General features: G+C 43.1%; 1 protein-coding gene across 2 annotated transcripts in view; it reads left to right on the top strand.

The window, feature by feature from the left end:
- The window catches only part of GABRD (gamma-aminobutyric acid type A receptor subunit delta), a 583111-nt gene that overhangs the window by 332096 nt on the left and 235564 nt on the right, over nt 1–15451 (top strand). For both annotated transcript variants that reach the window (XM_044062946.1, XM_044062945.1), the window contains exon 2: nt 7439–7551. In XM_044062946.1, the coding sequence (XP_043918881.1) occupies nt 7439–7551 (113 nt within the window). The remainder of the gene's footprint in view (nt 1–7438; nt 7552–15451) is intronic.

Genomic DNA, 15451 nt, shown 5'->3' on the forward strand with positions numbered 1-15451 from the left:
TGTGTGTGCACACTCTTAAACTAATACTTTGTTGAAGCACCTTTTGATTTAATTACAGCATTTAGTCTTCTTGGGTACACACCTGCCATCAATCAAAGAGACTCTGATTAACCTCAAATAAAGTTCAGCTGTTCTAGTAAGATTTTCCTGTCATTTACTCAGTTGCCTGCTACAGCAAAAGCCATGATTCGCAGAGAGCTTACAAAGCATCAACGTGATCTCATTGTTGAAAGGTTATCAGTCAGGAGAAGCGTACAAAAAATTTCCACAGCATTGGATATACCATGGAACACAGTGAAGACAGTCATTAAAAAGTGGAGAAAATATGGGACAACATTGACGATGAAAAGAACTGGACATCCCTCCAAAATTGATAAAAAGACAAGATGAATACTGGTCAGGGAGGCTGCCAAGAGACCTACAGCAACACTGAAGGAGCTGCAGGAATTTCGGGCAAGTGCTGATTGTGTACTACATGTGACAACAATCTCCCGTATTCTCCTTATGTCTGGACTATGGGGTAGGGGTGCAAGACGGAAGCCTTTTCTTACACAGAAAAACATCCAAGCCCAGCTAAAATTTGCAAAACAATACATCAAGTCTCCCAAAATCATGTGGGAAAATGTGTTATTGTCTGATGAGACCAAGGCTGAACTTTTTGGACACAATTCCAAACGGTATGTTTGGCGCAAAAACAATGCTTCGCATCACCAAAATAGCACCATCCCCACGGTGAAGCATGGTGGTGACAGTATCATGCTTTGGGTTTGTCTTCAGCTGGAACTGGGGCTTTAGTCAAGATGGAGGGAATTATGAACAGTTCCAAATACCAGTCACTTTTGGCCGAAAACTTTCAGGCATCTGCTATAAAGCTAAGTATGAAGAGGAATTTCGCCTTTCAACACAGCAATGACTCCTAGCATACATCCAGATCAACAAAAGAATGGCTTCACCTGAAGAAAATTAAAGTTTTGGAATGGCCCAGCCAGACCCCAGACATAAATCCAACAGATAATCTACGGGATGACCTGAAGAGGGCGGTGCACAAGAGATGCCCTCGCAATCTGACAGATTTGGAGCGCTTTTGCAAGGAAGAGTGGGCAAATATTGCCAAGTCAAGATGTGCCATGCTGGTAGACTCCTACCCAAGAAGACTGAATGCTGTAATTAAATCAAAAGGTGCTTCAACAAAGTATTAGTTTAAGGGTGTGCACACACACAGCAAAGTATTAGTTGAAGAGTGTGCACACTTATGCAACCAGCGTATTGTACATTTTTTATTTTTTATATTTTTCCCCTAACAGGTTTGTTTTTCAATTGAATTGTACAGGTTATAGGTCACATTAAAGGTGGGAAAAGTTTTGAAATGATTTATTGTGGTCTCATTTTTCTATATCACAAAAACCTGGCATTTTAACAGGATTGTGCAAACTTTTTATATGCACTGTATATGTACATGCATTTATATATATATATATATATATATATATATATATATATATATATATATATATATATACACACACACACACACACATACATATGTATATATATATATAATATATATATATATATAGTGTATATATATATATATATATATATATATATATACACACATACATATATATATAGTTTCATAGTAGTGTACTAGGCTATCTGCCCGGGGGGCATTTATAAGCCTAGCCAACAGTGATGTGGCTTCCGCCACCCTGTATTATATAGTTGCGCCTCTCTAGTAGTGACACATGTGGGACCCCATTATTTAGTAAACTATACCTCTGTCTAGTAGTGACACTGAGGTGACTCCCGGGGTAAACTTGCGATCTCCCATCCATGCATCGAGATTTTTCTTGAACAGTGCCAATGAAGGGCTCTGTCTCACATGAACTGGGATTTTGTTCCAGAGTATGGGTAACCTCTGTGTTATGAATCTATCCCTCCAGCATGTCCTATTCATATTTGTGCAGAGGTTGAAATCTTTAGCTCGCGTGGTTCTGGTGGATTTGGATTTTTTGAGATGGAGCATGTCCATCAGTTCTTGGTTGGACATGGCCCTATATGTTAGGCACAAATCACCTCTGAGCAGGCGGTATGCTACTGAATAGAGCTGGAGTTTCTTTAATCTAGCTGGATAAGGCACATGTTTGAGACCTATGATCCTCTTGGTGAGGTACTTCTGGGGTCTTTCCAGTTGTTGCATGTGCCGAGTGAGATACATCCCAAATGGAGCATTATATTCAATCATGGGCCTGACAAGGGAGGAATATAGAGGTACAATGACCTCCTTTGATCTGGATGAGAATCCCTTCATGATGAGATTGGCAAGGTAGAATGTCTTTCTGACCACTTTGACAACATGGTTGTCAAAGGAGAGGTCACTATCGACTTGAGTCCCCAGGTCTCTGATTACTTCTTCCGTATTCAGTGGGTTATTGTCTACGTGATAATTTGTGGGTACTTTGTTTTTCCCAAAGGGGATGACTATACATTTTTTGGCGTTAAGTTTGAGGCCATGATTCCGGCACCAGTTGTCCGTTTCAGTGAGACCTTTCTGTAGGATGTGTGTGTCAGCAGGTGAATCAACTATGGCACCCAGTTTGCAGTCATCTGCAAACTTTGTCAGCCATAATCCTCCCATATTTGCTTTCACATCTGAGAAGTAAATGCCGAATAAGAGTGGTCCCAAGACTGAGCCCTGTGGGACACCACTCGTGACTGGTTTTGAGTCTGACATGGCTCCAGCAATTTTGACCTTATGGGTTCTGTTTTTAGCCAGTTTGCTACCCATCTTGTGACATATGGATTTACATTTAGGCTGCTGAGCTTGTCTATGATGCCAGAGTGTGGTATCGTGTCAAAGGCTTTAGCCAAGTCCAAGTAGGCAGTGTGGACAGCCTTGCCCTCGTCGATGGCACTAGTGACTGTCTCGAAGAAGTCAACCAGGTTTAAGAGGCAGGATCTGCCTTTTACAAAACCGAACTGGGTGGGATCAAGGGTCTGCAGATCCCCAATGTCGCCATTTATGAGTTCCATGATGATTCTTTCCATAGCCTTGCAGACCAGGCTGGTCAGACTTATGGGGCGGTAGTTACCAGGGTCAGTAGAATTTCCCCCTTTGTGGAGTGGGACCACTGTTGCTGTGCACCAGTGTTCAGGTACATATCCTGTATTGAGGCTAAGATTGAATAGCGTTCTTAGGTGCGGGTTTAGTTCATCTTGAAGTTCACGTAACACGCAACCGGGGATACCATCAGGTCCCATAGATGCTGTGTTTTTTGCTTTGTTGAGTGCTGATTTCACCTGTATGTCTGTGATGACAGGTAGGTTACATTCAGCAGGGATAATTACTTCATCTTTAGGGGGTGAGGGAGGGGAGAAGTTTGCACTGAACCTATCTGCCAGAATATTGGCAATGTCGGTAGGGTCAGTGAATTTTTTGTCGTTGTGTACTAATTCAGAGCATATCTGAGAATTTCCTCCCAAGGTTCTGACATAATTGAAGAAGGCCTTGTGATTGTCTTTGGTATCCTTGGCAATCTTTTTCTCAAAGTTTGCTTTAGATGTTTTTATGAGAGAACGTAGTTTTTTACTTGTGCTGATCAGGGAAGCCTTTCCTTTGTGGGATTTGGCTTTGTCCTGCAGTAGCTTCCTTCTTTTGTTGTACAGTTTGTTTATAGCCGGGGTCCACCAAACCGGGCGTTTCCCTTAGTGGAGAGGGTCTTGGTTTTAGTTGGGATTGCTTGATCCATGCATTCTTGGAGATGTCCGTAGAAGGCTTTTGTGAAAGATTCAGCATTTTGGGATGTGGTTTCCATTAACCCAGTAGGCTTAAAGGATAACATTTCTGACTTAAGGAGCGCAAAGTCAGCTTTTGAAAAGTTTTTCACTGTAGTCTTTTGTTCTGGGGGTGGGGGTGGGATATGTACATCCAATGTGATCAGTTTATGATCAGATCTTACTAGTGAGGGGTTTATATCCGGTGCGGAGCATTTGGACCCCATGTTTGTGATAATCAGGTCAAGTATATTATCTCTCCTCGTAGGAGAAGTGACCAGTTGCTCCATAGCATTTGAGTTAATGAATTCCAGGAATCTTTGGGCTAGGGTGTTAGGGCTAGAATAGTGGGCCCAGTCTATGTTGGGGTAGTTGAAGTCACCCATTATGATGGTGTTTGGTGTGACATTCATATCCTCCAGTGTTTTCAGGAATGCTTGATGGGATTCCTGGGATTGGGAGGGTGTTCTATAACATGCGACCAGTTGTATGGCAGTTTTGCCTATGGTGAGTAAAACTTGTATGGTTTCTGATGCTTCATGGGTAGCCACCAATCGAGAGGTGTAGGTGTCCTTTATGAAAATGGACACTCCCCTCCTTTGTGGTTCGGCCTGGAACTTGAGGCAAACGCATGATATGAGGTATAGCCTGGTAGCTGGAGTGCTCTCAGGAGTCTTGAACCAGGTTTCAGTTACTGCACAGACATCGATGTTCTCCATACTGAGAAGTGCTTCGAGTGCCTGCATCTTGAGATTTAGACTTCTGGCGTTAAGCAGCATTACCCTTAATTTTTTTCCATTTTTGTTTTTTATGGAGGTTGATTTGTCTTTTGAGCATTGCCTAAAAAAGGCACTATGGGGTGGCAAGAGCCTTGGCCAGTATCCGGAAGCCCAGTGGTGACAGGTGCAAGCCATCCCTTGCGAAGCAACGTGGCCTATCCAGCATGTCATCCCAGGCTGACAGACATTGGATCCCCCTAGAATGACACCAGTGATTAAGCCAATTGTTAAAACTGATCATTTTGTCTTTGTATTGAGGCATCATTCTTGGTGAAGGCAGGATGCTGCTCAGGGTCAGGGTCATACCAGTCTGGGCTACATAATCGGAGAGCTCCTCAATGTCTCTTTTCATGTAGTCCAGGGAGGTACGTCTCAGGTCATTCACACCAGCATGGACAATGACTGCATCATACTTGTACTTGCTTTGGAGTGACCTGAGTGCGTGTGTAATGTGGCGGATCCTAGCTCCCGATAGGCAGCTCACCGTTACCCTCTCCTTATTCAGCCTGGTAAGTGGAACGCCGGTGTGTCTGACTATAGAGTCACCTATTACTAATGTCTCTGGCATAGTGTTTTGCCTTAGGGGCTGTGATTGTGTGACACACCTGTTGCTTGAGGTATGTGTTGTAGGTGTTGCGTTTTGTGGGGGTGTATTTCTGGGTGTCTGCTTTGGAGGCCTCTGTTGTTTTGGTAAGTTTTTTATAAGAGCCTCCGAGTATGTCTTTGTGTTCTTATGAGTTTGGTTTGTAGTAGTGGTGGTTTTATGTGTGACCGGTTTTGCTTCCTGTGTGGGTACCTTCTCCTCCTGTCTGGTCTTGCCAGTCCTGAGTTGAGAGAGTTCAGCCTCCAGTCTGGCTATATAGTTACATCTCTCACAAGTATACGTGTTAGTAGGAAGGAGGAGAGGGTTGTCTGTGTACATGAGACAATTGTAACATTGTCTTAAGATTCCCAGATTAACCAGCTGAACAAGAGAGGATGCTAGTGGTCTACCACTCGACATACTAGAATATTATAAGGAGTGCTGTGCCTTTAAGGGAAGTGGGTATTCACAGGGGGTAGTGGATGCCTGTAGTGCTTACTTTAGGATAAGAGTGCTTATTTTATTATGAGTGCTTGCTAAGGATAGAAGTTCCGAAAACAAGTGCTAATATATACAGCTAAATAGACTGAGTAGAGCTTCTAAGGGAAAAATTGAAGAGCAGACTTGGCGGAGCTAGAAATAGTTTAAACCTGTATAACCGCTGCTGCTATGCCCAATCACAAAACGCCCTGAGGCGGATTTTTATACAGGGAACTTGAAAAGACCTAGAAATGGTCCAAAGCAACCAATGATTTACAGCTCAAGTGCTGAGGTCACTTCCCCCAGGGACAGATAGGCTGCTCAAGGCTCCCCACTCCCACTGGTGAGCTCAGAAACTTCCTTCTATCCAAGTAAGGCAATGGCCAACACAGGAACTACACACAGCCCAGAATACAGCAAAGCCTGTATACTGGTCTTAACTAGTCGAGCAAAGGCGGGAAAACAAGGAGTATTTTTTTTGTTTTTGTTTTCAGGAAAGCACACAGAAATGCAATTAAGCAAACAGTAAAATCGATTTACACAGGCTAGCACACTTTAGTGGGCAGCCTCAGCAGTTAAATTAACAAAAAAACAGTATTAATCGACCAGAGTCGACCAAAATATTTATGCATACATATATATATATATATATATATACATACACACACACACACACACACACACACACACACACACACACACACAAACTCAGTCACACAAACACACACACACACACACACATTTTTATTTATTTATTTTTTATTTATTTTACATTTGTTAATCGGGAAAGTCCGACTGGACTCGGGTCCATTTTCAGTGGATGCCCAGGGAGATAAGCTCCAAAAACACATAGAATACAAGGTAATTACACGGAACATTTGTTTGATTTCATGACCGCTTTCATTGCATACACAAAAAGGAGATGAAACATACAGTGTGGAATAAATTAAATTAACAATTCATACAATAATCTAACATTGAGGTATAGAGTATCAAAGAGGCAGATTTTAGTATTCAGGAGACAGACTGTCTGTGATATATATGTACATGTGCGCGCGCACACACACACACACACATATATATATATATATATATATATATATATATATATATATATGTGTCTACCTAAAAATATCGAAAGACCACATCAGCGAAGACAAAATCATTGAGATGGCATCTTCGAAAGTTGAAAACATCGATCACCCAGAACCCTGAAAGCTATCCCGGCAAAAAAAAAACACTTGGCCACCAGGACAACAAAACAAACAATGAAGCAAGTAAAGTCCTCTGAAGTAGGGGGCTGCACCCCCCCCCCCCCAACTCAATATACCAACTCCAAGACTGCAGTACAGTGGGGAAAGGGCAATGTTCACCTTGGTGGCCAAGTGGTTCTTTTCCTGTGATTTGATTTCGATGATCCAGGTGTTCGATGGTTTCAAGTTTAGAAGATGTCGTCCCAATGATTTCATCTTCCCTGATGTGGTCTTTTCGATATTTTCAGGAAGACCTCTATATATATATATATATATATATATATATATATATATATATATATATATACACACACACATATATATATGTAACACATATGGACACATTTCTTGCAAGAGCAACAGAATGTTGCCATTGGCAGACTGACAAGGCTATTGCTGTTTTATTTTTATTATATAAATTCTGAAATGTAGGTTTTGCATTGACTATGTTTACTCACCTTTCATAGAGAGAAGCAGAAAACAAAGACCACAGGATTCTGACAGAAAAAAAAATATGACTTTTTTGCTGTTTTACTGTTGTGTGACAGCTTATTATTTATTTTTAACAGAGCAATGAATGACATCGGAGATTATGTTGGTACAGACATTCAGATAGCCTGGTTACCAAATCTGGATGATTTGATGAAAGGGTATGCTCGAAATTTCCGCCCTGGAATTGGAGGTTTGCATTTTCTAGTTTTCTTGTTTTTTTTTTTTTCCCTTTCTTATTTTATTACAGTTACATTATGTTGAACAACAGATTGGAGAAGGCATGTTGATTTGTTTTAGATGAAGAGAATGCTATGAGATTAAAGGGAAAAAGTCACTTTTATATGTCAGTGAATAAATAGATGTGCTGTCCTTCTTTAGTCTGATTTACATTTACAAAATATCTGAACTGTTGTTAGTGTCTGATATTATTTCATTCAGCATTATTTATTTTATTATATATACAGCTCTATTCACTACTGATTATTATGGCCTTGTTTTTTAAGATTTGCCGTTAGGATTGGTCATTGCTAAAAAAGTCTATTAGAACCAGCCCACTTCTCTGGTCAACAAATGAACAATAAATAAGAAAAAATTTTGAAAAAAGAAATTACTTCATTTTTAATGACCAGATGTTATAACGTTGGTATAAAAATTAGAAAGTTTGGCATAGAGGGATACAGCTCTAACAAAGCTGGAGGTGACCCTAGTGTGAGCAGCTGCTTCAGTTATTGTAGGAGTTGACTTGGGCGAGGGACAGGAGTGGGTCATTGTTGCTGACTCATCCATCATGGGGTGGGCTGACTTTGGCTAATTGGAAGGGTGACACCTAGTGGGAACACTAGGTGTTACCTGGTGGAGTTGTAGCCAGCCTGCCCGTAATGTCACAGTGTCTGGCACCAGTAAAAATAAGGGAATGCTTCCCTTCAAGGAGACAGGTAGGCCACCTTCCAGGACCAGCAAGCTGACTTACTCCCTACCACTGGAACTTTTGCTGGGGGATGGAAGGTCTGATCATGTGTCCTGGGAATGAGCAAATGAGCTGTAGGGCACTCACCCAGCTTAGAAATGTCCAGCTTTTGTGCCCCTGGAATGAATGGGCTGTTTGGATGTTGGAAGTTTAGCCATTAGTCAGGGTCCTGGGAGGGTGCAAAAAGAAAAAAAATCTGAAAGCTTAAGTATGTATTTTAAATCAGGTGTCATTGCATTGTTAGAACATAATGGGAGTATTCAGAAAGTATTTTAATATGACCGCACTGTGGTAAATAGCATGGTGATGTTACATAGATGTGACCTGATGGATGGATGGATGGATGGATGGATGGATGGATGGATGGATGGATGGATGGATGGATGAGTGTACCACAGAACAGTCATGCCAGGGACAGTGTTGCATAGTGAAACTTCGTATTTGCAAAATTACATTAACCGTGCATGAGAAGTGTAGAGAAGTTCAGAAGGAGTTGCATTGTGTCTTTGTGGACTTAGAGAAAGCATATCACAGAGTGCCTAGAGAGGAGCTGTGGTTTTGTATGAGGAAGTCGGGAGTGGCAGAAAAGTATGAAAGAGTGGTACAGGATATGTACGAGCACAGTGTGACAGTGGTGAGGTCTGCAGTAGGAGTTACTGATGTGGTCAAGGTGGAGATGGGATTACATCAAAGATTAGCTCTGAGCCCTTTCGTATTTGCAGTGGTGATGGACAGGTTGACAGACGAGATCAGACAGGCGTCTCTGTGGACTATGATGTTTGCGGATGACACTGTGATTTGTAGTGAAAGTAGAGAACAGGTAGAGAAGACCCTGAAGAGGTGAAGATATGCTCTAGAGAGGACAGGAATGAAGGTCAGCAGGACTAAGACAGAATATATGTGTGTGCATCAGAGGGAGGATAGAGGAATGGTGAGGATGCAGGAAGTAGAGTTGACGAAGGTGGCAGAGTTTAAATACTTAGGATCAACAATTCAGAGTAGTGGTGAGTGTGGAAGAGAGGTGAAGAAGAGAGTGCGGGCAGGGTGGAGTGTCTACAAGATGGTAGTGAGACCAGCTATGTTGAATGGGTTGCAGACAGTGGCACTGATGAAAAGACAGGAGTCAGAGTTGGAGGTGGCAGAGTTCATAGGTTCATAGGTTGGTACTAGGCTATCGACCCTAGGGCCTATACAAGCCTAGCCATAACAATTCCCTGGATATTTCTTCCCACAATATTTACTTCCCTGGACCCCTGTCTAGCAGGGCGACTGACGTGATCCCCAGGGTGAATTTCCTATCTCCCATCAAATCATCAAGGTTCCTTTTGAAGAGGGCCAAGGAGGCACTCTGCTTGACATGTATGGGCAGTCTATTCCAGAGTATGGGGAGTCTCTGGTTCAGGAACCTATCCCTCCAGCATGTTTTGTTCATTGTGATGACAAGGTTTAGATCCCAGGAGCATGTGGCTCTGAGGGATTGGGATTTCTTTAAGTGGGGCATGTCCAACAGCTCAGGGTTTGACATGGCCTTGTATGTTAAGCAGAGATCTCCTCTGAGTAGACGATATGCCACAGAGTATAGCTGGAGTTTTTTAGACGGTCAGCATAGGGCATCTGCTTTAGGCCAGTGATTCGTTTAGTGAGGTATTTCTGCAGCCTTTCCAGCTGTTGCAGATGTCTTGTGAGGTACATATCAAATGGGGCATTCTACTCTATAATGGGTCTAATGAGCGATGAGTACAGTGGGACAGTGACCTCCTTTTTTCTGGATGAAAACACCTTAGTGATGAGGTGTGTCACACAGAAGGATTTCCTGACTGTTGTGGCGATGTGGTTATCAAAGGTGAGACCACTGTCCACCTGTGTCCCTAAGTCTCTCATCACACTTTCAGTGTTTAGTGTACTGCCACCTATGTGGTAATTCATGGGTACATGTTTTTTCCCAAAGGGGATAACTGTACATTTCTTGGCATTAAGCTTGAGCCCATGGCTCTGGCACCAAGCATGTGTTTCTGTAAGGCCCTTTTGTAGAATACCCACATCATTTGGGGATTCAATAATGGCTCCCAGTTTGCAGTCATCTGCGAACTTTGTAAGCCAGAGTCCCTTAGTGTTGGCCTGTACTTCATAGGTTCATAGGTAGGTACTAGGCTATTGGCCCTAGGGCCTATATAAGCCTAGCCAAACGGTACCCTGGCTTTTGCCACCCAAGAAAATTATTTTCCTGTGCCCCTATCAAGCAGAGCCACAGAAGTGATCACCGGGGTGAATTTCCTATCTCCCATCCAACCATCAAGATTTTTCTTGAAGAGTGCTAATGAGGAACTTTGTTTGATATAGATAGGTAGTTTGCTCCAGAGTATGGGAAGTCTCTGGGACAAGAATCTATCCCTCCAGCATGTTCTGTTTATTGTGGTGACAAGGTTTAGGTCCCTAGAGCGTGTAGCATGGAGGGATTGGGATTTCTTTAAGTGGAGCATGTTCAACAGCTCTGGGTTTGACTTAGCTTTGTATGTTAGGCAGAGATCGCCTCTGAGTAGGCGATATGCGACAGAGTAAAGCTGGAGTTTTTTGAGACGGTCTGCATAGGGCATCTGTTTGAGGCCGGTAATCCTCTTTGTGAGGTATTTCTTCGGCCTTTCCAGTTGTTGTAGATGTCTTGTGAGGTACATACCAAAAGGGGCATTGTACTCTATAATGGGTCTAATAAGTGATGAGTAAAGGGGAACAATGACCTCTTTTTTCCTGGATGAGAAACCTTTTGTGATGAGGTGTGCCACGTTGAAGGATTTCCTGACTACTGTGGCGATGTGATTATCAAAGAAGAGACTACTGTCCACCTGTGTCCCAAGGTCTCTTATCACACTTTCGGTGTTAAGTAGACTACTGCCTATATGGTAGTTCATGGGTACAGAGTTTTTACCAAAAGATATGACAATGTACTTTTTGGCATTGAGCTTGAGGCCATGGCTTTGACACCAGGCATCTGTCTCAGTGAGGCCCTTTTGTAGGATTTCCACATCATTAGGAGTTTTGATTATGGCTCCTAGTTTGCAGTCATCTGTGAACTTTGTTAGCCAAAGACCTTCTGTGTTAGTCTTTACTTCAGAGAAGTGGATACCAAATAGGAGAGGATCCAGGACTGAACCCTGTGGTACTCCATTTGTCACTGGTCTAAAGTTGGATATAGAGTCTGCTGCTTTCGCAGTGTGGGTACTGTCAGTGAGCCATTTGGCAACCCATCTTGTGACATAGGGATTTATACCTAGTTTAGTGAGTTTATCTATAATTCCAGAGTGGGGGATGGTGTCGAAAGCCTTGGCGAGATCTAGTTAGGCTGTGTGAACCACCTTACCCTCATCTGCAGCTTTGGTGACCACTTCAAAAATGTCTATCAAGTTTAGGAGACATGATCTGCCTTTTACAAACCTGAACTGGGTAGAGTCCAGAGTTTGGAGATTACCAATGTCATTGTTTATAAGTTCCATGATGATATGTTCCATAGCCTTGCAGACCAGGTTCGTCAGGCTAATGGGGTGTCAGTTCCCGAGGTCCGTGGTGGCTCCCCCTTTGTGGAGTGGGATAACCGTTGCTGTGCATCATTCAATGGACACAAAGCCTAAGGTGAGGCTATGACTGAACATGGTACTTAGGTGGGGTGCCAGTTCGTTCTGTAGTTTGTGTAGAATGCAGCCTGGGCTGTTGTCACGTCCCATGGATGCTGTGTTCTTGGCTTTGGAGTGTGTGTTTTTTACCTGTGCAGCTGTGAATACAGGAACTTTGCATTCTTATAGTATAGAAATGGGCTCTTTAGGGGGTGAGAGAGAGGTAAAGTTAGCACTGAACCTGTCTGCCAGGATGTTGGCAATATCAGTTGGGTCTGTATATTTAGTGCCATTGAGCTGCAACTCAGAACAGATCTGAGTGTTGCCATTGAGATTCTTAACATAGCTATAGAATGCTTTGTGGTTGTCTTTAGAATCAGTGGTAATTTTGTTTTCATAACTAGCTTTGCAGGATTTTATGAGGGATCTCAGCTTATTACTGAGGCTGACCATGGAGTTCCCTCAATCATGGGATTTTACTCCTTTTTGCAACAGTTTCTTTCTTCTGTTGTAGAGTTTGTTTATGGCAGGGGACCACCAGATTTGCTTCCTTTTTTTGGAGGATAGCATCTTGGTTCTGTTAGGGATTACACGATCCATGCACTCTTGTAAGTGCTTATAAAGTGCATTTGTATACGATTCATCAGTCGTACCTCTATTGTCCGTCAGCATGGGTGTCATGAAGTTTGCTACTTCTGGCTTAAGAAGCGTGAAGTTGGCTTTAGAGAATTTTTTTGCGGTGGGATGTTGATGTCTAGGGTGATTAGCTTGTGGTCGGATCTGAACAATGAGGAAATTACCTCTGGTGTGGAACACCGGTTGCCCATGTTGGTAATGACCAGGTCTAGGATATTGCTGCCCCTGGTGGGGGTGTGGATAAGGTGATCCAAGGCACTGGAATTTATGAATTCAGAGAAGTAGATGCCAAACAAGAGTGGTCCCAGGACTGAACCCTGAGGTACTCTACTCGTCACTTGTCTGGAGCTGGATTTGGAGTCCACTACTTTTACAGTGTATGTTCTGTCAATAAGCCAGCTGGCAACCTATCGAGTGACATAGGGATTAATGCCCAGCTTAGTAAGTTTATCTTTGATTTCAAAGAGGGGGTGGTGTTGAAGGCCTTGGTGAGGTCCAGATAGGCTGTGTGGACCACCTTACCCTTGTCCACGGCTCTGGAGACTGATTCAAAGAAGTCAGTCAGGTTCAGGAGACAAGATCAGCCCTTCACAAACCCAAACTGCATGGGGTCCAGTGTTTGAAGGTTGCCGATGTCTTTGTTTATAAGTTCCATGATAATGCATTCCATGGCCTTGCAGATCAGGCTCATCAGACTGATGGGGCGGTAGTTCCTGGGATCCAAGGTGGATCCCCCCTTGTGGAGTGGGATAACTGTAGCTGTGTGCCACTCAGTGGGCACAAAACCTGAGGTGAGGCTATGATTAAACATGACACTTAGGTGAGGTTCCAGTTCATTTTGTAGTTCATGTAGTACACAGCCTGGGATGTCGTCTCATCCCATGGATGCTCTTTTCTTAGCTTTGGAGAGTGCATTTTTTACCTGTGTGGCAGTTATTACCAGAATTTGGCAATCTTTCGGTATTGAGATGGGCCCTTTAGGGGGTGAGAGGGGGGGTGAAGTTTGCACTAAATCAATCTGCCAGGATATTGGCAATATCCTTGGGATCAGTATATTTAATGCCATTCTGTTGTAGCTCAGAGCAGATCTGAGCATTGCCATTTAAATTCTTGACATACCTATAGAATGCCTTGTTGTTGTCTTTGGAATCTTTGGCAATTTTATTTTCGTAACTAGATTTGGAGGATTTTATGAGGGATCTCAGCTTCTTACTGAGGCTGGTGGGTAAGGGAGATTTTTGCATCCTGGGATTTTCCTCTTTTCTGCAACAGTTTCTTCCTTTTGTTATAAAGTTTGTTTATGGCAAGGGACCACCAGATTGGCTTCCTTTTTTTGAAGGAGAGCGTCTTGGTTCTATTGGGGATGGCATGATTTATGCACGAGTGGATGTGCTCGTACAGTGCCTTAGTGTAGGATCAGTCGAACTTTCAGTTCCTCTGCATGGGTGTCATGACGTTTGTCACTTCTGACTTGAGTAGCATGATGTTGGCTTTGGAGAAGTTTTTTACGGAGGTTTCCTTACTGGGGGGTGGGGTGGGATTTGGATATTAAAGGTGATAGCTTATTGTCAGACCTGACCAACAAGAGGGTGACCATAGGTGTGGAGCATCGATTTCCCATGTTGGTAATGACCAGGTATAGGATATCGGAGCCCCTGGTGGGACTAAGGATTTGTTGATCCAGGGCATTGTAATTTATGAATTCCAAGATCCGTTGGGTAAAGGTGTTAGTACACGAGTAGTTTTCCCAGTTAATGGCAGGGTAGTTGAAATCACCCAGTATTAGGGTGTTTAGTTGTATCTTAATATTCTCCAGTATGTTTAGAAAGGTGTAGTGAGAATCTTGGGGCATCTGTAGCAAGCTATAATTTGGATTGCAGTCTTGCCTAGTGTTAGTTGCACCTGGAGAATTTCAGAGGCATTGTGTTGGGCAACTAGCCTGGTGTTGTGAATATCTTTGGTGAATATGGACACTCCTCCATTTTTAGTGTTTCGGTCCTGGTTTGGTGGCCGAAAAGTGTGGTAAGAGTTGTAGCCTGGTATTGCAGGGGTGCTCTCTTCAGCCTTGAACCAAGTCTCAGTTACTGCACAGATATTGATGTTCTCCATTTTTAGGAGTGCCTCGAGAGAGTGCATTTTGAGGTTTAGACTTCTAGCATTGAATAGCATCACCTTCATATTTTGCATGCTTGTACGTGTTATGGTGGTGGTTTTGTTTTTTTGAACTTTGCCTAAAAAAGGTACTATAGGGGTGGCAAGAGCCTTAGCCAGTAACCTGAATCCCAGGGGCAACAGGTGCAGACCATCTCTGGCAAAGCATCATGGTCTGTCGATCATGTCGTCCCAGGCAGACAGATACTGGATCCCCTGTGAATGACACCAGAAGCTTATCCAATTGTTGAAGTCAATCATTTTGTCCTTATACTGTGGTATCATTCTGGGCGTAGGCAGGATGCTACTCAGGGCTAGGGTCATACCTGCCTGGGCCACATGATCCGAGAGCTCTTCCATGTCTCTTTTCATGTAGTCCAGAGAGGTACGTCTCAAGTCATTCACTCCAACATGGACAGTGACAGAGTCATATTTGTACTTCTTGTGGAGTGACTTGAGTGCATGCGTTATGTGGTGGATCCTGGCAGCCGACAGGCAGCTGACTGTAATTTTCTCCTTGTTCAGCCTGGTGAGTGGGACATCAGTGTGCCTGACTATAGAGTCACCTATGACTAAAGTGTTGGGTACATTGTCTTGCCTTAGGGGCTGTTGTTGGGTGGCACACTGGTGTTGTGAGATGTGTGACACTTTGATTGTGATTGATGTTTGCGTTTCAGCTTCGGAGGTCCTTGTTGCTTGGGCAGGTTAATTTTAAGGGCCTCCACATATGT

The sequence above is a fragment of the Protopterus annectens genome, chromosome 2.part1, assembly GCF_019279795.1.
Source record: "Protopterus annectens isolate FY-2018-M chromosome 2.part1, PAN1.0, whole genome shotgun sequence".
Taxonomy (NCBI): domain Eukaryota; kingdom Metazoa; phylum Chordata; order Ceratodontiformes; family Protopteridae; genus Protopterus; species Protopterus annectens.